At 38.0% G+C, this 26540-nt stretch overlaps 1 protein-coding gene across 8 annotated transcripts in view; it reads right to left on the bottom strand.

Annotated features, from left to right (window-relative positions):
• The window catches only part of gria3b (glutamate receptor, ionotropic, AMPA 3b), a 147040-nt gene that overhangs the window by 12130 nt on the left and 108370 nt on the right, over positions 1–26540 (bottom strand). For all 8 annotated transcript variants that reach the window (XR_007182703.1, XR_007182704.1, XM_048176213.1 and 5 more), the window contains exons 9-13: positions 25920–26027; positions 23365–23571; positions 19935–20308; positions 14537–14735; positions 159–406 (exon numbers count right to left, since the gene is read on the bottom strand). Coding sequence is in view for 6 of the 8 variants with exons in the window: in XM_048176213.1 (XP_048032170.1) it covers positions 159–406; positions 14537–14735; positions 19935–20308; positions 23365–23571; positions 25920–26027 (1136 nt within the window). In the remaining 2 variants the exon portion in view is untranslated. The remainder of the gene's footprint in view (positions 1–158; positions 407–14536; positions 14736–19934; positions 20309–23364; positions 23572–25919; positions 26028–26540) is intronic.

Raw genomic sequence — 26540 nt, 5'->3', positions numbered from 1 at the left:
ACAATCAAAATGCATTATACCGTTACCTCTTTGTCAAAATAGAGGGGGTTTGGGGAGGGAGGGAGGGGAAGGGGAGGGGAGGAAATGACAACACAGGACATCAGGGTAGGTGGAATACTATAACAACATGGAGAATATTGTTATATTATTCCACCCACCTTAATGCTGAGCCTTTGGGGGTCGCCACACCATAGCCCTTAGAGTCCAGATTGCCGCCCACTTTCATGGTGTCGCAGGGCTTCCTCTGCTCAATGTATTCGTTCATGGTGGATTCGAGAAGAAAGGCGAATTTGCCCTTCGACTTTCGTACCCGTGCCACTCCGTCCGGTGTGGTCTTGGCGAAGACGGAGGGCTCGGCCGATTTCATGTACGACCACATTTTTTCATACACCGCTATTTTTGAACGCTGTACAAAGGAGACAAAAAAAAAACAGATATACCGTATATCATTACACATGAAGTGCACAAAGATCATGTCAGACAGATAAACATAAAAAATGATAAAGAATTACAGACATCATGTGTTTAGTTCACAATAAGTTTGCTGCTAATTAGCAGTATACCGAGTATGTTATACTTGCTCTGACTTGTTCTGTCAACAAAAGGAAGATGTTTCCTGAGTCCACTCAACTGTGTAGTGTATGAATTTTATTTTATAATGTTATTTTGTCATCCAGTATCGGAGTCTGATAGCTTCTGCCTTCAGCTGTAATTAAAGCTGTGACAGTTGAGCGCATGAAGTGTCCAACATTCCGCACTTTTTTTCCCTGTTAATTAATTTGAAGTGCACTTTTTTTTTTAGTTGGAATTTTCAGTGTGAACACACTAAAATGGCAAGAATAGTACATTAATTGGGAAGCACATACAGTGTATTAGCTTGTCATTAGCTTTGTATGTTAACCTATAAAAAATTCAATTTGCAGTTGTGTGAATGTGAAGAAGAAGAAGTGAACAGAAACACTTTGCATTCACATTGCATGCTCTCCACCTTTTTCTGGAATGGGCAAATCTCACCTGACTCATCCCAGAAAATATTTCTGGTCATCAAATAGATCCATACCCAGGTGGAAAAATAAGTACACTTCCATAATATACTTAAAGTGCTCTATTTCCACGCACTAATTTTGTACTTAAAAAAAAACTAAAAATTGTTCTTTAGTACTTCTTAAGATAATATTGAGAACATCTAAGTGTATCAACTGTGCTATTTTAGAGACACCATGAATATGAACTAAAATGTGCTTATACTATTTCTGTATTACAAAAATTTATTTAGTTACCATTTGTAGTACACTTGAACCCATAGTGTTCTACAAGTGGTAACTAAATACATTTTTGTAATACAGCTCATAGTATGTTAAAAGCATATTTTAGTTCATTTTCATGGTGTCTCAAAATAGCACAGTTGAGTACACTTAGATGTTCTTAAGAAGAAGAATTTTTAGTATATTAAGTACAAAATTAGTGTGCGAAAATAGAGCACTTTAAGTACATTATGATAGTGTACTTTTTTTTTTCACCTGGGTAGTGCTGACACATTAACACGTCACATTGACTGGCAGTGCCTGTCAAAGTTTAATGAATGACTAGATGACATGAAGCGTCCTGAGGTTAACCACGTTGGTAACAGTGTTCATATCCTACATACTGTACAGCATACAGCTCCAGATAATGGCGAAGTTCAGAGGGCTTTTTGTCCAAAAATGATAAGACCACCTTAATAACTTCAATCATATTAAACTGAAGCCAGTGGCACAGATTCCCAATCTTCAACTAGATGGAACTGGATTAAATATTTTGACTGTTGCAATCCCAATCCGGGTTATGACTTATAAAGCTGCCTGTATCATAATAATGCACTGTTCGCTCTTGGCCAGAGGAGAACTGGCCCCCTGACTGAGCCTGGTTTCTCCCAAGGTTTTTTTTCTCCATTTTTATCACCTGTTTGTCACCTATTGTCACCTGTTGGAGTTTGGGTTCCTTGCCGCTCTCGCCTTGGCTTGCTTAGTTGGGGACACTTGATATTCAACAATTTGTTTTTGATCTGCCTGCATTGACACCATTGTATGCAAACTACATTAATAACTATTGATTTTTTTACGGAATGAATCAATTCTGAATTTACTTAAGCTGGAAAATAACACCATTTACTTTAAGAGCTGCTGTGCAGCCAAAATTATTTACCAGTCACTGTAAAGCTGCTTTGACACAATCTGCATTGTAAAAAGTGCTATATAAATAAGTGACTTGACTTGACTTGAAGCTCTGCAAGCCATGCTCATTTTCTCTCATCAGTCTTTGCCATAGAATGTAATTCAGGATTTCCTTCAGTTTATTGCCAATGTTGTGTCAGCCAACAACAGCACAGCTTGACCCTGAGCTCCTTTTTTTTTTTTTTTTTTTTTTTTGTAGTATTCAAAAAGTTTAATTAATTTAGACACTCTTTTCACCCATTATTATCATGGGTTTCTAATTGAGACTGGAATAGTACAACAGTTCAAAGGACATTGGAATCTGTCACCGCTCATTGTTTGCTCTGGAAAAAGGTGGATAAACAGATCAGCAAAGCTGATTTATTGGATAATGTGCGTTGAATTGCAGTGTTCACTTATAAGACAAAATTCTTGCGAACCACTTGGAGGAATCTAAAACTGACCAAGTGTCTCTCTGAGCCTGACAGAAACATATGTTTCCTTTACACAAGTTTATCTGTTACACTGTCTACCAGCCATCACTGATAATGCTCACTAACTAGTCCACTACTATTCTAGAACGAATAGTCAGTTAGTTACAATAAGCAGCTTAGTAGCCATAATACAGAGGTGTCCAGTTTCAAAGCAGCAGGGTTTCAACAAGGGCCAAATAGTCAGTGCCTGAGCTGAAGGTGCAATAACTGCAGAATTATTTAATGCGTCAAGGGGAGCATAAATAATGACAGCATGTGGCAACATAGAAAACTGCATCAGCAAAAAAAAGTCACAGCGGTTTACTTCCAGAGCACCAACAGGAACAGATGGGCACTTCGTAGGATCGTTGCTAAATGGCACAATAATAAAGCCTTAAAAATCACCAAAGAAATAAAAAAGTTTATGGCAGCGCTATTATACAGACCCAAGACATGAGGAAACACACATCTGGTGAATGGAGAATTAAACCTGGGCAATTGAAAAAAAAAATATGTCCAACGGCATTTCTTACATCTGGACTGAGTTTTGTTTAAATAAAATCAAATGATGGCTTCAACCCATTGTATCTGTTGGAAACTGTTAAATGTGATAGTGAATGTGCAATATTATGTGCTGTTTTATCATGGGAGTCATTATATCAAATGATTGTTGTGTGTGATCATATAACAGCTGAAGATTATGAGGCTGTTTTTACTGCTGCATCACTATTCCCTCATGATATTCCCATATTCCCTCATATACACATCAAGACTATATAATAAAGACTAAGATGGCCTTCTTCATCATTACATATAATCACTGAACTCTTATGGGATGTTCTGGAGAAAAAATCATGCTGTTTATTTCATATAACATATCCCTCTCCAAAGAAAATATTATTTTGTTAATAACAGGACACTAATTTGTAGGCAGTTTCCTTCTGTTATTTGTATTCTTCCTGTACAAACAAGGGTAGCGTTTCCCAAAAGCATTGTAAGCCTAAGTTGATCGTAGCTCCATTGCCACCAATGGAGCTACGATCAACTTAGGCTTACGATGCTTTTGGGAAACGCTACCCTGGTTTGTACAGGAAGAATACCCAACAAGGTCACAGCTAAGCAAGGTCCAAAGGCATTAAATATAGTGGGATTTTGTCATTATAAGTGATAATATGAGTGCTATTAACTGTGAATCAAGACAACAACTGAACACAAAGCCCACAGTTTTCACATAAAGGTTTGTATTAATAATGGATACATCACTATCCGTAATTAAACTGCTATCAAGTGAGACTAGCATCAAGGTTGATAACTCAATAATTGAATGAATTAAAAGTTGGCAACTCAATAATTAGATCATATAAATACATCACATTTTACTATGAGCACAATAAATATTGTATTAATGAGTAGAATGTCAATAGTGGTAATTTACGAAACTCTAGTCTTTGAGACTGTTCTTCACTCATTTAAAGTTTAAAGTCAAGCCAAAGACATTAAAAAGATGATTTTCTGAAGAGCAGTTCCCCATTAGTGTATATGACAAAACAAGCTCTGCATTCCAACAGGCACTCCCATCTATCCTAAATAGTATGCAAAATGTAATTGGTGCTTCATAAATCATAATACATTGAAAAAAGTGTCAAATGTGCAGGATATGCCCCAAAACTGTCTTACTACTCAGAAGTCTACACTTTCCCATGGGTGTTACCAAAGCTGAATATAGTATTCAGGAGTACAAAGGTACCTTATCTTCTTTTTTTTAAACTATATGTTTATGTGGTAATACCATGTTGTTGTTGTTTTGTTTTTTTTACATTTACCATAGTAGTAGCATTGTATTCTCTGATATCCCTTGTCAAAAAGTACACATTAACTAAAAAAAAAAAAACATACTTTTAAAAAGAGTACTTATTATAGAAAGTATATATCTTAAGTGTGAATTTAATGTAATGTTTTCAACACTTATTTCCCTTTAAGTCAAATGTATTATAGTTTAAGTTTATATTAAATGCAATTAGTTGAACTTAAAGGGATAGTTTAGCCAAAAATGAAAATTCTGTCATCAATTACTCAACCTCATGTTGTTCCAAACCCGTAAGACTTTTGTTCAACTTCAGAACACAAATGAAGATATTTTAAATGAAATCTGAGAGATTTCTGTCCCTCCATTGACAGTCTACGCAACCTCCACTTTGACGCTTCAAAAATTTCATAAAGTTAGTAAAACTAATCCATATGAATTGAGCAGGTTAGTCCAAATTTTCTGAAGAGACTTGATTGCTTTATATGATGAACAGGTTTAATTTAGGCTTTTATTCACTTTTAAACATTGATCAGCGAATATAAACAGAAGCTCATCCGAACCTGCTTGATGCACGAGAACAAATCTCTTCCAGATGCTCAAACATGCTGAGTAACACATGAGAATGAACCTCATTGATTCTAATTGTGTTGCCAAATGTACTGTCAAGCATTTATGGTAAACTTGAATTTAATGTAAGTTTTATTGAAGCTTTTATGTCATGTATTTAAACATAGCCTATTTATTTTAAATGCAGTATTGAATTACACACTACAGTTAAAATGATGTTATTCATATTCATGATAAGTTAGTAAACACATCAATATAAGTGTAAAATAAAAAAGATTAAAACATAACTTTTAATTTTACAACATTATAAAGTGCTCTTTTTGTACACAAAAAGTATGTTAAGAAATGGTCATGGAAGTGTACTCTAAGTACACCAAGTACAGCTAAACAAACAAACAAAAAACGAGTGCACATTCGACACAATTAAGCACACTTCTTTTTTTTATAAGGGGTACCTTGAAGGACCATATAAATACCATTTTTGTACCATGACAAAATGTTTCATATGATACATGTGGTCAAATCCAAACCCTACTGCCTCAACTATAATGGGAAGCGTTTAAACCTTCCTTCGAGGCGAGACAGTCCTACAATAGCAATTTAGGTCAAAAGAGAGTTGTTGCTCTGAAACTGTCTCCATTCTGCTTCAATATGTCACTTCAACTTCTGAAGATGTGGGAATAAATACTGAGATAGAAGAGTAGAGACAGGGTGACTGCTCCTGACCGACTGCGAGAGTGACGTGAAGTCGAAAGCTCAACCATCCTCTCCTCCCTTCAGTTTTGGTGAGCATTACCGGAGCCTACATTGTACCGAGCTAGGGGTCATATCATTCAGCTCGCAAAATGAAAGTGTCACCGCACTGCAGACGCGCAGCCTAGCATATAAACTTCACTGAGTCGCTTAAAATGGAAAAAAAAAAGTGTTTACCGCTGCTCTTGTTCTACAGGGCCTTGAGAGGTTGAGGAGCAATGCTTCTGAAGACTGTTACCTCACTTTCAGGAAGACAGGTAGTTTTTAGAGAGAAGAATTAAACAGCTCTCAGTGTGATGACACGAGCTGCTGTGCTGTCTCTGTCTTACAGGGCACAAACCTGCTGCTAAAGTCTGCTGTCAGTCGTGCCACTGAGCTGAGAAAATGCCCTACAGTTTGAGGGTCTTTTCCTTTGTGTAGGGTATCACATTCTTCAGTGGATCTCTGCAGTACCTTTGGTTCATCAAAGAACCAAGAACCCTTTTAGATATATAAGGTTGTCGAGTTGGTTAAACTGTATCGTTCTTTAGAGATGAAAAAGGTTTCCCATTGAATCAATTGGAATTATTAATGTCAATTATTCATTCAAATGAATTAATGAAAGGATAGAGACAGACAGACGACGATAGAATGATAGATAGATAGAACGACAGAAGGATAGATAGATAGAAGGATAGATAGATAGAACGATAGAATGATAGAACGATAGATAGAACGATAGAAAGATAGACCGATAGATAGAACGATAGAATGATAGATAGAATGATAGATAGAACGATAGATAGATAGAACAATAGAACGATATAATGATAGAACAATAGAACGATAGATAGAACGATAGAACAATAGAATGATAGAAGGAACGATAGATAGAACGACAGATAGAACGACAGAGAACGATAGAATGATAGAACGATAGATAGAATGATAGATAGAACGATAGAAAGAATGATAGATCAATAGATAGAACGATAGATAGAACGATAGAATGATAGAACGATAGAAAGAACGATAGATCGATAGATAGAACAATAGAACGATAGATAGAACGATAGATAGAACGATAGATAGATAGATAGATAGATAGATAGATAGATAGATAGATAGATAGATAGATAGATAGATAGATAGATAGATAGATAGATAGATAGATAGATTGATTGATTGATTGATTGATTGATTGATTCTAAGCCAGGGCTAAAATTATTTAATAAATAAATAGATGACCATGAGCCAAATCATGCATTTATTCCCCCTCATGTATTTAATAATAGGTTAATCTGAACAAGATATACTTTGGACACACAATAATTAGAGTATATTAGAGTTCAGAATCATAACAACATGGTTCTAATACTGCTCTATTATCAACTCAACTCAACTCTACTTTATTTATAAAGCACTTTCAACACCACAAGTGGAACCAAAGTGCTGTACAGAAAGTATAAAAAAAATAATAAAAAAAAACAGACATATGACATACGCACTTATAAAGCATATAGCATATAGCATATAAAGTATATAGATTAATTATCAGTGTATTAATCTATATACTGTAGCTATATGCCCTGAGTAAACATATTCCACACATTGCAGGGTGCTTTCATCATGCCCCTCTCTCAGTCTCTCTTCATATCTCTGTCCTCGCCACCGAGCTTATTATGGTGCTGTTCACATCCACCTCATATCGCCTGCTCCATCTCACTCTCCACTAAAGCTTTACTTCTGAATGATTTGGTTTGGAGACGGAACATATTTCTCCTCAGTGCACAGTGCTTTTTCTGCAGTATACTGCTTGGGTTGTTACTCACCGGGAAGCTTTACTCAGTGTACTAGGTGTGAATGTCATTGCATTAGATAAACTATTAAAAAGAGTGTGGTAAGAGTTATTTATTAACTCACAACTGTCAGGCATATCAGTTTGTTTCCTGGAATTTTTGCCAGAAGGTCCTGAAAGTTCAATCCGTGAGGTGCATTTAATTTCATGGTCAGGCATATTGTTCTGTATAATGTATAAGGTTTAGTGCCCCTGTCCCATAATTCCTCAGCTGTGAAAGTGTTTCCATGCTTTGGGCAAACATTCTGGATGCAGCTTATGGAGTTATGCATGATATATAGGTTTGGATTAGAAATAATATATATGCTCTGAGACTTCCTGAGGCTTTCCTGCACATTCAACATTCATTTGGGATTCAATTGTTGTAACATGTATAAAAGTTTAAAATACATGGAAGTAAATTTCACCACGGACCAACAGCCAGAGTCTACTGTTGACTCAGAGCCTGTGTCCTCCATGAAGCCAGAACTAGATCAAATGCCAGAGGTCATCTTTGTCCTAGAGCCTGAGCCCATCACGGAGTCTGTTCAAGTGCGAGAGCCAGCATCAATGTCCATCCCAGAGGGTGTATTAGTGGAGTTTGAGTGCATGGAATGGAGTCCTGCCCATACTCCCACCACTGAGGGTGTGCTGTGCCTGGTCCACAAGGAGTGGTATGATGATTTGGATGATGTCATTCCCTAAAGTCTCGTTTCCCTGCTGGTCCTGCCCAGCTTCAAGTCTCCATCACTGCTGGTCCCACCCAGCCTCAAGGCTCCCTTGTCACCGCTGGTCCCGCCCAGCCTAAAGTCTTCTTCGTCGCCACTGGTCCCTCTGAGCCTCAGGTTTCCTTCATTGCCACTAGTCCCGCCCAGCCTCAAGTCTCCTTCGTTGTAGCTGGTCCCAGCCTCCCACTCCCTCCTCCTCTGACAATGCCACTCAGTTCCTCGGCTCCGCTGACTCCCTTCAGCCCATCGGCACCTCTTCAGCAGCTCTGCCCAGGTGCTCGGATCTGCCTTGGGCTTTCAGGCCTTCAGCTCCACCCTGGTGTGTTGATCCCTTTGCTTCACCTCAAGCTTCTGAGCCCTGGACTCAACCTCGCCCCTCTGACCCATTGGCTCCACTTGGCTCTACGCTCCCTCGGCTCCACCATGGCTCCATCATGCTCCTCCTTCCCTCCGGTTCTGCCATTGCCCTCACTTCCACTGCCTCCATGTGGGTCTGCCCAGCCCCTGTCTCCACTTCGGTCTAGATCACTGATAAGCTACGCAATATCGCGTTCATTATCGAAGGCGATTCATCTGCGATAATGAACGCGATATTGCGTAGCTTGTCAGTGATCTATGGTTCTGTCTATTAAATGCCGCTTCATTTGAAAGCAGGTGATGGCGATTTAGCGGTAATCAGGGAACCGGCTTTACTGACGAAATGCGCGTGACAATCGTATGCGATATATCGCCCAGCCCTACTTCGGTCCCTACGAGCCTGTGACTCCACCTTGGCCCTCCAGGCCTTAGGTTTTCATCTTCTCAGCTCTGCCTGGGTCTCCACCTTGCATGTCTCTGAACTTAGTGTAAAAATTTTATCTCGTGAACCCAATATCGTGTCTTGTCTCGAGCAACTTACTATTCATTGTCTAATAAATGTAGGTTTAAAGCACTTAATGCCAATTTAGTATTTTCCATGACCTAATTTAAAGTGAGAACATTTTACTGTTTTAAAATACTGTACATTAGTTAGGTAAATGGTCAACAAGTTGCTAAAAAGGATAGAAAAATGTTCTCTAACTCTTTACATCTGAGTTAATTAAACAATAATAATTTGTTTATTAGAAACAATGAACAAAGAATTCACTATTTGTATATAGCCTATGAAATAACAGTGTAGAAACTACAATTGATAAACTATGAATTAACTAAAGTTTGCAAATTATTTTTAAGTGCTTTGTTTCTGTGTACTTATTATAAAGTGTTACTTTTTTTGTTCTCTCAACAGTAATGACATGGTACCATGTCCAAAAAACTCCATGCAAGGTAATTCTCTGTTTGCGCGCCCTTGGGAAATCAATGATCTAAATGTCTAAATTAACACTGTGACATTGAAGACACTCTTTTTACACAGCTTGTTTAACAGATGTATGCAAAAGTAGAACAGTAGTAGAATTACACCTTTATTACAATAGTATTTCACAAGTGTAATACTACTATAGTCAACAAAAACTGGAGGGTAACATTTATTTCGATGGTTCATGTCAACTAGCAGTCATTAGAGTATTAGTAGACTGTAGTATACTGATAATAGACTGTTAGGTAAGGGTTAGGTGTTAGGGTTCGGGTTAGTAGAATAAGTTGACATGCAGTTGCTATGTTACTTATAGTTAGTAGAATGTCTAAAGTGGACTATCGAAATAAAGTGTCCAACTGAGGTTGTGCGTATATGAGTGCTGAATGTGGTGAATCTCCTGAGTGAGTTAGCTGTTTTTCTTTATGTGAGAAACAGATGTGAGCACCTTGAGAAGATATTGATCAAGGATTACATTCTATCCACCACCGCCTGCACACTTTCAATAAAACTGTTTGTGTTTTAGAGAATAAATAGACATCAATGTCGAAAGAATCATGTCCACTGTCAGTAGGACAAACTGAATGTCACTTCGCTTTTTGAGATTTTAACAATCTATCTATTGCTCTAAAAACTGTCAATGAAGAATAGCATTTTAACAGCCAGCTGAGCACTCAGCGCATGATAACCTGAACTGATGCTCTCAATCATTACAGATTCCTCAGGGCCAGAGGCACAGTGATGGTTTTAAATATTAAAAAAGATTTCATGCACCATATCTGCTTTTAATAAATGTAATATTTTATCTTTTCAAGAAGACAGCTCCCACATAAATGTGACTGGACCGTCCTTACTCAATAAGGTAAGCCTGGAATATCTGAGTGCTGTTCTGTTAAAGGGGCTATATGTAGAATTCAGAAACCCTTGTTATTAGTGGCATCGGTAGCCATTAAGCGAACTGCAGCCAGCAAATACATAACGCACAAGCACACATAACATACAAGAGAATGAACGTGATTCAAGGCCCCGATATACTATCACCGGCATCATGTCAACAGATGAGGTCATTAAAATTCAAAGTCTCCACTTCGGTCCCTAAAATTACATTGTTATGACAGTTTTAAAATAAAGTATATTTGAGAATACTATATATATATATATATATATATATATATATATATATATATATATATATATATATATATATATATATATATATATATATATATCTGACTATCTTTGCATGACACATTGACATTAATACATGAAGATTCTTACATATAGCCCTTATATACACATTATTTTGGTAATTTATAATTATTTTCCAAAATTAGAATTCAAATGTACTAGGAAAGATAAATGATGTGTGTACTTGGTGAATTTTAAAAGTGAAAATTAGAGTTTTAGATTTTAATTTATATGAAATGAACACATTATTACAGTAATTCTGGTAAATTCTTAAATTCCACAAACAATTGATTAAATTTGTATTGTCCGATTGATGTATTGCATTGCATCAATGGATTTTTACAAACCTAATATTTATTATATTATATGTATCAGTACATTAATATTGAAATGTTGGTTCTCTGAGTGCAGAGTTGAGTCCAAAACACAAAAAGCCATTTTAGACTAATAGCTTTAATAGGAAATTCTGAGTAAATCAACCAAATAAATTAAGTAAATATAAGCATATTTGGAAAGGAAATAATGCACTTTGGGTTTGTGTCAAAGATGATGACATATGTCTTGCTCCAAATGTTGTGGATAATTTGAAACATCCAGCTGTTCTCTGCCGTATGGCTCTAATTAAACTGGAATGTGTTTTCTGAAAACAGATCTAAAATAGAGCTTGAATCTCCATTAATCAGGTTTTCCCCCCCTGTCAGGTCTCTGCAATTTTAATTAAAGATCCCTTGGAATAGTCGTTCACACATGTCATTGGAAATCTGAAAGCTGTAGAGTGTAACTAGGACACTCATTATATAGAATATTTGAGATCCCAAAACCCATGGGTTGTCGACTTGCAAACCTTCAATGGCATCAAAGGCATGCCACCATGCAAACCTGCAACCGACAGGACAGTAAAAATTCCTTCTGATGGAAGTGTGTGTAGAGCAAGCAGTTTAAGTATTACAGTATCACACAGATAGTTAATTTCAGCCCTAATTGCAATGTCAGTCTTGATGTGCTCATGGATGTATTGCTTACTTTATTCTCAATATCTTTCAAGTGTACTTTTTGACCCTCTGGGCTGCTTTTCATTACGCACAATTTGCAGGCCCAGGTAAAGCAACTAATTAAGGTTTTTGAGCTGACCTCTTTGGCTATATGTGAGATTTGATTAGACTACAGAGACTCCTGCCTGCCTTTGCCTGGCTTCACTTTGACAGCTCAGGCTAACTCGAGGTTGTACACAGCACCTTCAGCAATCATCTCCATTGACTTAATGACTACTTCATCAAAAAGGGCTGCATAACGCAGACCTAACTGACTTTGTCAGCTAAAAGAGAAGAATTTCCCTAACAAGCAGGTGTGGGAAAGGAATGGTTGCAGAGCTAATGTTCCTTTTTGTTTGGTCTCCAACAACAAGCTCCAGGTGGCCACCCTGCTGTAATGAATTTCCATGCTGATCCAGGCTTACTTAACTGATGGTTAAGCTACACTACTAAACTGTGAGACTCCAAGGCACCAGCATCCAGAATGGAACATTGACAAAGTCAATTTACAACCCAGGCTCACTGGAAAAACAGTTCAGTTTTATCCAACAGAGATAAATGTGAATCTGGCAATAGCAGTATCATGGCAATTCAGAAATTAAATGTCCGGTGAGTTGTGCCAAAAGCTTAATGCGGTACCGGAAAACAATATACCACCTATATTAAACCCGACCCTAAACATAACCAAAAGTGTTAAAAGCAAATGTGAGATTAAAACACATTTGCTGATGAAACCATGCCATTTAAGCATTTTAGCTTCTATTGTGACTCGTTTCATGGGACTCCACATCACTAGTGCAATGCTGTACCAGGTGAGCAACAGCGCAAGTTTACTACAGAAAAAAAAGCATATGGAGCTGGTGATGTACAAATGTCAAAATGTATGAATAGGTCAGGTTTTTTGTTTTGAGTTTTGCAAAAATGTAGGTAGAGGCTTGTGTTTTCCCATTGAGCCTGGAGATTTTAGGTGGTTGTATGAAATTAGTTCCACATAAAATTCATACAGGTAGTCTATCCAGTAAGTTAAGGTGCTTTCTCTATTGATGGTGTGGTAATTTGTGGGTTTGAGGATTGGTGACTCACAGGATGGTAATGCAGAACAGCTTCTATCAGATAGGTTGTTTTAATGGATTCATACAAAACTTCATCAAATTAAAAAAAGGTGGGTTCTTTCTCCTTGTTTAGCAGTTCAACAGCATTTTCAGCATTCAACTAAAAAAAGTATCTTTTCATCAGGCATGGCATCTCCTTGATTGGCTGCATCTGGCTCCTCGTTAAGTGGCAGTTTGGGGATTGTAGTTCTTTCTTGTTGGCCATCTTGCCTCAATGCATGGGATTCTGAGAGTTGTAGTTTAGGTGGAAGGCCACCAACCACCTTACTGGGATGGACCTCCCATCTGCACACCCTCTCACAATGGTGAAATATATCAATATAAAGTTAAAATACATCATTTTTCTTTTATAGTAAATGAGTTTTGAGGCCTCTTAAAAGTGTAGAAAATGCCTTTGAGGGGGGCAGGCCAGCCAAGCAGTTGCAATGAGATAAACAGGAATTCTAACAGCAGTGTTGCGCTGCAGCTTTGCTACAATCATATAGGTTTAATAGTAATTAATTAGCAAGGTAACAATGGCAAACACTACAATTCTCTGGCACTACTTCATTAGTTAAGTGTTATGTTGAAAATGTTCTGTCGGCTGTTAAGAATAAAAAAAAAATAGTGATGTCCATTTTTGTTCAGTTTCTTGCAATGAATTGAATTGGTTAGCAAAGTCTCAATCAGTTTGTGATTCAGTGTGAATCATTTGGACAGCTCAGTCACTCTAAATTGTTTAGAGTAGTTTTTCATGCTGTAAAACAACATGATACAAATGAGTGCTGGATGAAGTAGATATTTACCCTCAATCCACAAATACAAATTCTGCAAAAGTGTCAGGAATGAAGGAGGTATTTATTAAGTTCAACACCTGTGTGTTCAGCTTGTTAATATTCTTGTTCAAGATGCATTGGCGCTTTGCAGACCGATCGGCGTATGACATCACAGTATCATGAAAGCGACTGAAAAGCATAAGGAGTCGTATGCTCTCAGTCTGCGCAGCGACGATGCATCATGAACAAGCCTAATGATTCTTGAATTGAACTCTTGAACATGTAAATCACAATTTTCCAACAAAAAACACAAATAGTACACAAAAGCACTACAAAAAATTTTTATGAGTGCACTACTGGCATGTCAACAAACACATTAATTTTGGGGAATTGTTTTGTTTGCAAATTCTGCTTGAACTATGATTCTTTAAAATAATTGTTACTTGGTTTGGTATTTCATCTAACGCAATGACATTTAGAAATGTTAAATGTGGCCTAAGTGTGTCTAGATAATTTTTGTGTTCTATTCAACTGTCATGCTGGTCTTATCAACAGGGATGTGAGCAAAAACTAACACATAAATAATAATTAAAAGAAAGAAATGTTTGGCAAAGACTGAGGCTGGGAACCTTTTTTCTTTTAGTTCTTTGTGAAAAACACAGCAGCAACTAAAGGATGGATTCTGACCTGAAAGCTTGCACAGCCATTGAAGTTTTATGCATTTTAATTCAGCTGAATATCAATGCAGAAATGTAGCTCTCTTGAGCAGTAGGAGACTCACCCTAAAGAACTCTTTGGTTGATCCTGAGTCCAAGGTTCCATATGCAATCTCTGTTTGTTTGGCTAGATCTTCAGCGCTCTCTATGGGAGAGACCATCCTTTCCACTGTGAGGAAAGCAGCTAGGTTGGCCGTGTAGGACGAGATTATGATGAGGGTGAAGAACCACCAGACGCCTCCCACTATTCTGCCCGATAAGGACCTGATGCGCAAAGACAAATATTTAGCCTCTGAATACTTTCCTGATGTTTCACACAATTGTAATTAATATATCAACTTCACAAACATGCATTTCTGTACATACAGCGAAACGGTCACCAGGATTTTGCCAAGTAAGACATGTTCCTGCGTCAACATATTTTAATGAACCTGTAAAAACATTCCTGTCTGAAAATTTAGTCCTAACCCGTGTCCCTAAAGAGGGAAATGATAGGTGAATAACAGTGATATACTGTAGAAGCACCTAATCCTGGTTGTAAGCCTAAACTTGACATAAACTGTAAACTTGTCCCTCAAATCTGATTGCTTAATTGGAATGTTGTTCCAGGAATATGTTGTACCTGGTGAAATCACATGTGATTTCACGGTGAAACAGAGATTAAACTAATTAGCATTTTCCTGTGTTGGTGATTTAAGTCTAGCCCAAATGAAAGGAATAGTTCACCCCAAAATTTTGACTTTGAGACTTTGGTTAATCTTCGAAACACACATTTTTAATGAAACCTGAGAGGTTTCTGTCCCCCTCTTTGGAAGTCTAGATAACAAAAACTTAGAAGACTCAAAAATTTAATTAGGCTTTAATTCACATCTAAATGCACAAAGTAATAATGTCTCTTCAGAAGACTTGAATTAAACAGCTTGATTCATATGGATTTGTTTACGGTGTCTTTATGAGCTTTTTGGATCTTGTAAATTTTGGTTACCTGGACTTTCAATGGAGAGGCAGAAACCTCTCAGGTTTCATTAAAATGTCTTAATTTGGAGAGTCAGTTAACCTATGGTTTTGGAACAATATGAGGGAGATTACATGATGAAAGAATGATAATTGAAATTTGTTATAAATCATTTTAAAATGTTTTTGGTGTATTTGGTTATCATAGAGAAAGTGACTGCAATGCCAAAGTGATATGTCTTAGTCTTTTTGTAAAAGTAGTTGAACATCTCTATTCTTCATATGTATCTCAACTGTAGTACAGCACTGCTGCTGTATTTGTTCCACATTCATCCACTTCATTCAGATACATGACTTGCATCCTGAGCTTCTATTTAGCTACCTGGAGAAGCCATTTTTGCAAATGCAATATATTCACATGTAAGTATGGAATTTTCTTGCCTTGGGCTGTAGGGCAGTTTGGCTTTAGACGACTGTATTCACTCTCAACCATGCAGATTTATAAAATACACATACAGAATGCAAACAATAAGTAGAAACTCTTATGGACTTAAGTACAAACCCGATTCCAAGAAAGTTGGGATGCTGTACAAATTGTGAATAAAAACAGAATGCAATGATATGGAAGTTTCAAATTTCAATATTTTATTCAGAATACAACATAGATGACATATCAAATGTTTAAACTGAGAAAATGTATCATTTTAAGGGAAAAATAAGTTGATTTTAAATTCCATGGCATCAACACATCTTAAAAAAGTTGGGACAAGGCCATGTTTACCACTGTGTGGCATCCCCTCTTTCTTTTTATAGTCTGCAAACGTCTGGGGACTGAGGAGATAAGTTGCTCAAGTTTAGGAATAGGAATGTTGTCCCATTCTTGTCTAATACAGGCTTCTAGTTGCTCAACTGTCTTAGGTCTTCTTTGTCACATCTTCCTTTTTATAATGTGCCCAATGTTTTCTATGGGTGAAAGATCTGGACTGCAGGCTGGCCATTTCAGTACCCAGATCCTTCTTCTACACAGCCATGATGTTGTAATTGATGCAGTATGTGGTCTGGCATTGTCATGTTGGAAAATGCAAGGTCTTCCCTGAAAGAGACGACGTCTGGATGGGAGCATATGTTGTTCTAGAACTTGGATATACCTTTCAGCATTGATGGTGCCTTTCCAGATGTGTAAGCTGCCGATGCCACACGCACTCATGCAACCCCATACTATCAGAGATACAGGCTTCTGAACTGAGCGCTGATAACAACTTGGGTTGTCCTTGTCCTCTTTAGTCCGGATGACATGGCGTCCCAGTTTTCCAAAAAGAACTTAAAATTTTGATTCGTCTGACCACAGAACAGTTTTCCACTTTGCCACAGTCCATTTTAAATGAGCCTTGGCCCAGAGAAAACGCCTGCGCTTCTGGATCATGTTTAGATATGGCTTCTTTTTTGACCTATAGAGTTTTAGCCAGCAACGGCGAATGGCACGGTGGATTGTGTTCACCGACAATGTTTTCTGGAAGTATTCCTGGGCCCATGTTGTGATTTCCATTACAGTAGCATTCCTGTATGTGATGCAGTGCCATCTAAGGGCCCGAAGATCACGGGCATCCAGTATGATTTTCCAGCCTTGACCCTTACGCACAGAGACTGTTCCAGATTCTCTGAATCTTTGGATGATATTATGCACTGTAGATGATGATAACTTCAAACTCTTTGCAATTTTTCTCTGAGAAACTCCTTTCTGATATTGCTCCACTATTTTTCGCCGCAGCATTGGGGGAATTGGTGATCCTCTGCCCATCTTGACTTCTGAGAGACACTGCCACTCTGAGAGGCTCTTTTTATACCCAATAATGTTGCCAATTGACCTAATAAGTTGCAAATTGGTCCTCCAGCTGTTCCTTATATGTACATTTAACTTTTCCGGCCTCTTATTGCTACCTGTCCCAACTTTTTTGGAATGTGAAGCTCTCACGAAATCCAAAATGAGCCAATATTTGGCATGACATTTCAAAATGTCTCACTTTCAACTAGGGATGTCCAGATCCGATCACGTGATCGGAAATCAGGCCCGATCATGTGGTTTCAGACTCGATCGGAATCGGACGTTACCTCCCGATCAGGACTCGGATATATATGTATATATATTCTCATTATTTTTAACACATCTATAGTGACGCGGTGGCACAGAGTTAGGCCTGTTTCACACTGCAAGCGTAAGCGGCGCGTGAGTAGCGCATATTTTTTTCAGCGTGCATGTCAACCAACGGATGCATTCACACAGGCAGCAGGAGCAGCTCGTAAAGCGTCAGGCAGGAGCGTCGCGTAAGCAGCAGTGCTGCGATCGTCTCGGCACCGAGTCTATCCCTGTGTCTCAATCAGCTCCCTAGCTCCCTAGGTCGTGAATCAGTATATAATGAAAGTGAATGTGGCTGATACCCTGATCAGTGCCCTGACTACTGAACTAGGGAGCTGATTGAGACACACGCTGCGCTGCTGACGCATAATTAAAGTGAAAGCACACTTTTGATGGACAAAATAAATATAATTTCACACAAAAAGTGTTCAAAATGCATGTGTTTTAACAAGAATTTGAGTATGACAGAAAAGAAAATTAAGAATCAAAAATAATAATAGAAGATTTACCCATTTAAACTTGTTTTTTATTATTCAGTTTGGGTTAAAGTATGGTGTATTATAAAAAACTAAAGTAAACTAGCCAGAAATATGATATATATAAACATTATTTTAGTTATTACACTACGCATACCCAAATCAAACCAAATATATTTGTTTTTATATTAGCCTTTTTTATATTTACTGTTGCACTAAAGTGAAGTGAACAATTTATGTTATTTATTACTTGATTGTTCAAGCTACCTCACAGAAGTGCTCTGTTTGTAATTAAATAAAAAATAAGGAATGTGTATTATAGAAGTATCGGATCGGGACTCGGTATCGGCAGATACTCAAAATCAAATGACTCGGACTCGGACTCGAGGGCAAAAAAACCTGATCGGGACATCCCTACTTTCAACATTTGATATGTTATCTATATTCTATTGTGAATAAAATATAAGTTTATGAGATTTGTAAATTATTGCATTCTTTTTTATTCACAATTTGTACAGTGGCCCAACTTTTTTGGAATCGGGTTTGTATATAATTATTGAATTTTAGACTAATATGACTTTTAATGACACTGTAGAGCCATTTGAAAACTAACATTTAAGATGTAATAACCAATCAATGCTGTATAGTGTTCCAAATAACTAGTGTTACAGATCAGGGCCAAATGCTAAAAACCGCAGGCATGATTGCACTGACAGGAAAAGAAAATTGAAATGATTCATTAATTTAAAATCTATCTGTCTAGTGCAAAAACTAAACATTTGTGTAGTTTTAGAACTATGATAGTGTAGTATTAGATGTAATTGTATTAATATGAAATTAAAGTTAAAATGTAACAAAATTTAATTTCAATCAATCAATGTGTCATCTTATGTCGCAGCAAATAAGCCTTCTCTGTGATATTTATTGAGATATTTTGAATGTCTAATATCTGATATTGAGAAATGTATTAATCTTTTTGTGCTTTTTTATTGCATGCACAATTGACAGCCGGCAGAGGGGAATATAAGGGATTCTGAAAAATGATCTATGACAGCAAGCTGCACAATGGAGTCATTATTAATCAACTTCCTGCTGTTAAATGGCGGAACAATGTGAATAATCATACATCTCCGTCACAGATGCCTACAAAGTGCTGCAGTAGGACTTCTCAAACAATAAATGAATCAGGTAAATGAGAAATTCATAGAAAGAGCCAAATGAGAATATGTTGCTCAGCTAATCCTTTACAAAAGAACAAATTAAAACTAGAGCTGTGTCGGCATAATCTTTCAAACGTGAAATACTGGAATTAGCCTCAAAATTAGAGCTGTAATGTATTTAATGTGCTTTGTTGGAAACGTCCCTTACAGAAACGTACCGTGACGCTTGTATCATTGATATACAGTATACCATGGTACTGAATGACAATGTTACCGAATCACCATAATATGTGTATGAGTTATCACATATTTTGACTAATGAATTCTCATAATCTTTTGTGATTGATGAATAAAACAATTCCAGATTTTCTGTCTGGTCTGAGGCCATATTGAAAATCTGGGATGTTTTTTTCAGTTAAATCTACTCTGATGACCGTTCAAGACATGTTCATTGAACCCTCATCCCAGCCTACATTTCATGATGGGGCCAATGTAGACATGATATGGGTTTGTCCATGGGTTTCATGTCAGCCCTATTTGAATTAACCCATACTGGGACAAACTCATTTATGGCCCATACTGGGGCTAATTCAGATAATGCCGACATGGAACCCATAGACTAACCCATGTTGGGCCCATTCCTCAAGCCCATATTGTGCCAAAATTTGGCTCCACCGTGAAATGTTGGCAGGGTGGAAACCTTTTTTATGACAATAAAATGTCAGGATGAGGCACCAACCTTGGTGAGATATCACAGCCCTGCTGCATGAAGGCCCCAAGAGAGAACCATAGGCTGTTAAAAATCCCAAAGTCATTAGGCGGGTCTGGAGGGGTCTGGGGGTCTTTGGCTTCATCAGTCTCATCCAGGTGCCACTCGTAGGGGCTGAAGCGGCTCACGAGGAACAGCACCACACTGACGCCGATGTAGGCAAAAACGATACACATCCAGATCTCATATGCCAGAGGGTCCAGGAAAGAGAACACACCCGGCTTGGACTTCTGAGGTTTCTTGATCATAATGGAGATGCCCAAACTCATGAAGGGCTTAGAAAAGTCAATGACTTCCTCTCGCACAAGCGTGATTGTTAACGGTGCGACAGCTATATCTGCTCTCTGGAAATGGGGACATGAACAAAATGTGTTAGTGCAGAACATTCACCAGTGCAATAAACATGCAATGCAACAGTACTGTTAATTTACAGATGTTAGCAAGGTATTCATTTCTCATAAGGAAGATTTGGCAGGTTTGGTTGCAAATTCACTTCAAGCTGTATATTGCAAGGGATCTTAACTCTTTCCCCGCCATTGACAGAATTTTCTGGCTTTCTGTGTTTTCACTGTTATATGGTAACAGGCATCTTCTGAGAGAGAATCTTTGGATCAAAACACAGCCAAAAAGGCTTTGATCTGTTTTGGGTGCTGAGGATCTGTTTTGGGAAGTGAGGAATACCAGAGTGCATTATTGGAGCTGTAAAGTTGTCTAGATCATCCTTTTTAAGGTAAAATGACCTACAATAAAACAAGATCTGTTTTCCCTTTTTAATTAATAAAAAAATATGCTAATGTAAAACAGTTATCCATTAATTAATTATTATCCATTTATCCATTGGTGGGACTACATTAATATTTTTTGGCATTAACAGAAACTGGGTTTTTGAGCAAGATGAGACTAATGGCAAGATATATAACCATTTAATATAATTTTACCATTATGCTTTTGCTTAGGTTGAGAGCGGGTGCAACAAAAATATGTTATTTGTTGCTTTACTCGACAAGTAATTACTATTTAGCATTTAGCATGCTGTTGTGTGTTAGCTAGTAGCTTGTAAATGGTTAAACTGTAATAACATTATGAGACTCAAAAATGTGAAAAAAAAAAAAAAATATGTTGGTGCATATAAAATTAATTTAAGGCTACTTAATTTGGTCATTATATTCACAATTAATTTTAGATTAACATTCCATTACATGAACAAATTATGTTTTCTGAAAAAGGTTTATTATTGAACTAAACTGAGAGGAAAAATATTGACATTTGATTTGAGTGAAATTGATGTACATGATTAAATTGTGTAAATTCAAAGCTCTTATTTTACCAGCGTAGGCAGATAAATGTCTGGTTATGCATTACCAACGCTATTTCTGTTGGTGGAGTTTGCTTTGTGTACCTAAAAGGGGGACATTTTGTGTTTTCTCAGACCTTGGTGTGCAGAAGGACACCAGGAAAAAGACATTCACAGAGACAGGACTTTCACTGCCTCAGAGAACCACATGCAAGGCATAACAGAAAAGGCTTTTGACCGTGTAGCGCAGAAGTGACAGCTGAGTGTTCACTTGACTAGATAGCAAGAGTCTTGCTAATTTCTGTGACCCCTACACTGCTGTATCAGGCGACAAACAGAGCGTAATCGGAACAAGCAGGAGACTTTGTTGGAAAATCTTTTTTGAACGCTTCCCTTCTCATGCTTCACATAATGTTGCTGTGGGAGCTGCAGATATGAGGCACAGTCGCTTCCCACTTCCCATAATCCTCAGAGGCACTCTAGCATGAGCGTATAATAAAAAGGCAGTGAAAGATTTTATCTCACATGTGTCCCCAGCCAGGAGGACATTAGTTATGCAATCAGGAAGTATAAGGTCAAAGAAACTCTGCAGGTGAACGCTGGTTATAAAAGCCTCTACAAATATTAATATCCTTTTATCTTGTGGTTGTAGTGAATGGAACTCCGGTGTACTGTCTCAATAAATCTTATAATCATTTGCATATAAATAGCTAATTAAGAGTCTACCAGAAGTGATTTATCAGTGAGCAAGAAATATGCCTTAAAACTTTCTGCACAATAAATAATTGCATGTGATCTTTTTAGCTTTGAAATTATCTATGTATTGCACAAACGTGCCCAGGTAAATCCAATTGATATTAAAAGCAGACCTGTTGATAAAACATGAAAGAAAAAAAAGAGAGATAAAATAACACTGCCATGTCAACTAATCCACTTAGATTTCATTTAGAAGAATCCCAGAGGAGTCCTATTCATTATTTTCTTATCTGCTAATGGTAAGTAACGGAAAACAAATCCATGAAAGCTGTAGTGTTTCTACATTGGGCTTATAAAAAACAGAGGGATTCACTGTCATTGTTTAGACAGAGCTGTCGTTACTGTCTGAAAACTTTGAGTCAACAGATGACAGGAGTGGATCATGTGATTATAATATGATTACATGATTATAGTATCAATCAGTGTTGGGGAAGTTATTTTGAAAGTGTAGCTTCCCATGATACAAGCTACGCATAATCTAAAGTAGTTAAACTACAGTCAAGCTATGCTTTTGAAAAAGTAATTCGCTACGCTACAAACTATCAAGAAAAAACATAGCATTAATGACTATATATTGAAAGTCAGAAAGGCCATTCTGTGAGATAACCTTTGAAAGACTAGCAAAATCAAATATATTTGTCAAAAGGTCAAATGTGACTCAGAAACGTTTGTCCTGGCTATCTGAGCTGAAAGGGGTCCACTATTATGCTTGATGGTTCCATGATGGTGATATATATATTTTATCTCTGCATGCAATTTTTTTTTTTTTTTTCATTTTGAGAATAATTTGAGTATAATTTCCAACGTTAGCACATCAAAACCAGGCAATCTCTCTGGCTGATGGTAAGGAAATTGAACAGATGAGGTAGCCTAACCCTCATGCATTTTGTATATGGTCTTCATTCTTGAATGTCGGCTCAGGGAATTGGAAGTGATTTCGCTGGGTTTTCCTCCATTTATAGCAGGGGAGCGCTTTGACAAATGCAAAAATGGCGGGCTGCCTGGGCTTGCTGTGAAAAGTGCTTTTGAGATCCAACAGCATAGAAATGAATCAAAGCAGTGCATGTCGGGAAGGAGCATGTTTAAAACACAGTATCGCCACCAGCACTGTCTGGCTGCAGATATAGTTAAATGACACCCAGACATTTCCAGTCAATTTCCCCAAGCTTTTAACCATGAACTGAAGAAATAAAGGCAATTCACTTCTTCCAAACCCTCATTTGACAGCAATTTCTCTTTATATAATTTATGCAAGGTTCATGTATAAAAGAGACAACTGCAGAAGGAAAGGTTAGTATTTCACTGCGAGAACTATAACAGAACTATTATTATATATAATCCACTACTCACCCCATAGACTAGTTCACCCACCATCCCGTTCCAAGTCTTGGTCTCAGGGTCACGGGCGCCATATTTTCCATCCATGACTATGGACAGTCTGTACTTAATCCCAACATGTTTGGCAATCTCAGAAGCTAAATCGACACAGTAGCCTTCATACTTGTCATTGCCTTCCAGATGCATGTGGTTTTTCTTGTACATCACATATGGTGCTTCCTGTTAATCAAACACACACTCATTTATTACCATCTTTGCTCATTACTTTCATTGTCTGGTGTCACAGGCACCAGAGCCCACTGACAGCTTATCAGTCACAGGCATGCAGGCATGCTGGGACATCATGACTGTACATTCATACCCACCCATTCTCTCACACACATAATCCACCAAACTGGAACACATACAAGAGGAAAGACAGAAGCAGCAGACAGGGGATTGCGGGACATTGATCCACATGTGGCCATAGTCAGAACACTTTGCTAATCGCCCAGCCCCTTCTAAGGCCTTCTTTACACCTGATTATTAACAACAGTCTCAGGTGATCCAATTACAAGTGGTCAACTGAGAGAAATTGTTGTCTACACTTGGCGTAGAGTCTGAGAGTTAAACTCTGGATCTTGTGCTCTTGGTCTTGAGATCTTAGGAAATCACATAAATGATGCCTTGTCTTACTCTGTCATGCTCTGAGATTTGACGTATGGCCTCAAGAAAGCTGTCTGAGTTCCAGCATACTTATTATAGGTAATAATTGTTTCAGTCTTTAGTTGGCACAGTAGCCGACTAAAGATTGTAGCTACAGAAAATTTGCAAGAAACACATGGTCACGAGTAGTAGCACAGAATTAGAAATTCACCTTTTTTCTGTTTTGGTTCACTGACAATTGGCAGCCTGGTTCTCAGATGGCTGAGTCTTTAAGGGGTCTAGTTTTGATTTTGGACTTGGGATCAAAACACTTGATATCAGGTGTAAACAAGGTCTGAGACTATGAAGCAGCATTCGAGATGAATAAAAGTAAGTTCAATTCTCCGTTCTTACTCAAACACACACACACACACGGCCGTGGTGCAATATCCCAGGGGTCTGAGATGCATTGGCATAAGTTGAGGGTGACAGGTGAGGTAGGCAAGAAAGTATGAAGTGAGAAGGAATCCGATTCATGAAGTAAATGGCAGTGACTGCAGAGGAATCATAGTGTTGATTCTGTTCAGACATTATCAAGCACGTTGCACCTATATGCGCCAGAAGCCTTTAACATTCCAACAGAAAGAACATTGAACATAGGCCTGCTAAAAAGACCAGCTTACACCAGCATGAATTTCAGGCTGGTTTATGCCAGGTATTGCTGTTTCGTTCTAGCTGGTGGACCAGCATAGGTCGACTAGCATGGTCATTCTGGTGATGCTGGCGGACGTACTGGTTTAGCTATTTACACCAGCACACCAGTGTGTCATGCTGGGGACCAGCATCCAAAAAAACAATATATGGTCTTTTCAGTAGGGAAACAAAACAAAACCAAAGCAAAAACAAAGCCTTCGTTAGAATCCAAACTCAAAAGCACTTTGTCGACATACAGGATTGAACAAAGAAAATTGTGCAAGCTGGTTTTATCCTCTCTTTCGCCCCATTTCAGACACTGCGGCAGCGGCTTGCTTTTTTAAGCACATCATTATTACCAAACAATATGGCTTCTCGCAGAGAGAACGCATCCCATTAGAGTCAGAGACAATTAGGGTACCAGTGGGTTAGCAATGGTTTGTTTGTTCTGTGCTGAATGTATCCTCTCACCTCATCCTTTGTGCGATTGTTTTCCTCCTGAATCCCACTGATGGAATAACCGACAGCTGCTGGTTTAATTGCTTACATTCAAGTCATTTGAAAGACTGACCTTGGTTTTTGGTGAAACAAAACAATTACAAGCGATTGTTGTTTTACATGGGATGATGTTGTGAGCATTGATTTGAATTCCTCAGAGATGTATATTCGCCTTGCCAATTGGAGGCTGATGCTAAAGCTAATGTCGTTAACTGCAGGAGATGAAGTGATACGTCAGCACTGAGCAGTCCTCCGGTCAATGTAAAGTGGATCTGTGCAAAGGCCTCATACCTGGCCTTGCTCAAATACGCTTGCACTTTGCCAGAGGCAAACCATCGAACCCTTCTTTGTTGCAGTAAGCATTAGCTTGCTGACCTAGCTCATGTGTCATTGACCATTTACTTGATGAGTGGAGTCTTGAAGTCTTACCTACATATGGATTGTATGTCTACTTTGATGATGTCAATGTAAAACCATCATACCTAATGCCGTTATTGTGATGTCACTGCTACGACAGGCCACTGATATATGGAAAATCAAAATGCTTTGACACCCACACGGATACAGTTGAAACACTCATGCGTCACTTTTCCTCGCATTCGACTGTTTCAACGTGTAATGAGTGGATGGAAAGCAACACAAAAGAAATGTACTTCTACCCGCCCAGGACAGAATGTATCAATCTAGGAGTCAACACCATGACCCTGATGGGCAGAATATGCGACACGTTTAAAACGTCATGGAGCGTGTACCATAATAGTAGTGACCACAATTGTTCGGTTTTCCACTGAGGAGGAATCGTTGGTGAACTGCTGATCCATTATATTAACAAAGCGCTCAAACTCGTTCCAGTATCCGATCTGTAAAGGGAAAACATTCATGTTATTATCAAACAGCAGATATTTTTACTGCACCAACGCTAACTAGCAACCCCCACCCCAGCCCTTCTGCTCAGCTAAGGAGCTGTTGTGGATGTGTACTCTCATAAGATTGTGTTCATTAAAAAAGTATTAGATCTCTGTGCTGCTGCTGTTATTGCCTGCAGTTAAACAAAAAAGGCAAATTCTTGGCTGACATTTGTTAAATGGGAAAAAAATGCTTATGGTGGAATTTCTAGGGATGCAGAATCTGGAAGCTACTCTTGGATGTAATTCTGTTCGACTAAAACTCAACTGGGTTAGGTTGTAATGCTTAGCACATTCTGTTATAAGGGTGCACTGTGTGTTTCCTCTTTGTTATATGCTTGAGTTGTTTAACGGTTGAGTGGCATGTGTCAGAAACTTTAGCATAGCACTAGCCACTAGGGCATCACTGAGGTGACACTGCAGAGGGGTCCAACACAGTCCTGTACATCACTTCTGACAGTCACTGTC

Source organism: Megalobrama amblycephala, linkage group LG23, assembly GCF_018812025.1.
Source record: "Megalobrama amblycephala isolate DHTTF-2021 linkage group LG23, ASM1881202v1, whole genome shotgun sequence".
NCBI lineage: Eukaryota > Metazoa > Chordata > Actinopteri > Cypriniformes > Xenocyprididae > Megalobrama > Megalobrama amblycephala.
The sequence above is the reverse complement of the archived record's forward strand: the minus strand, read 5'-3'. Positions and strand labels throughout refer to the sequence as shown.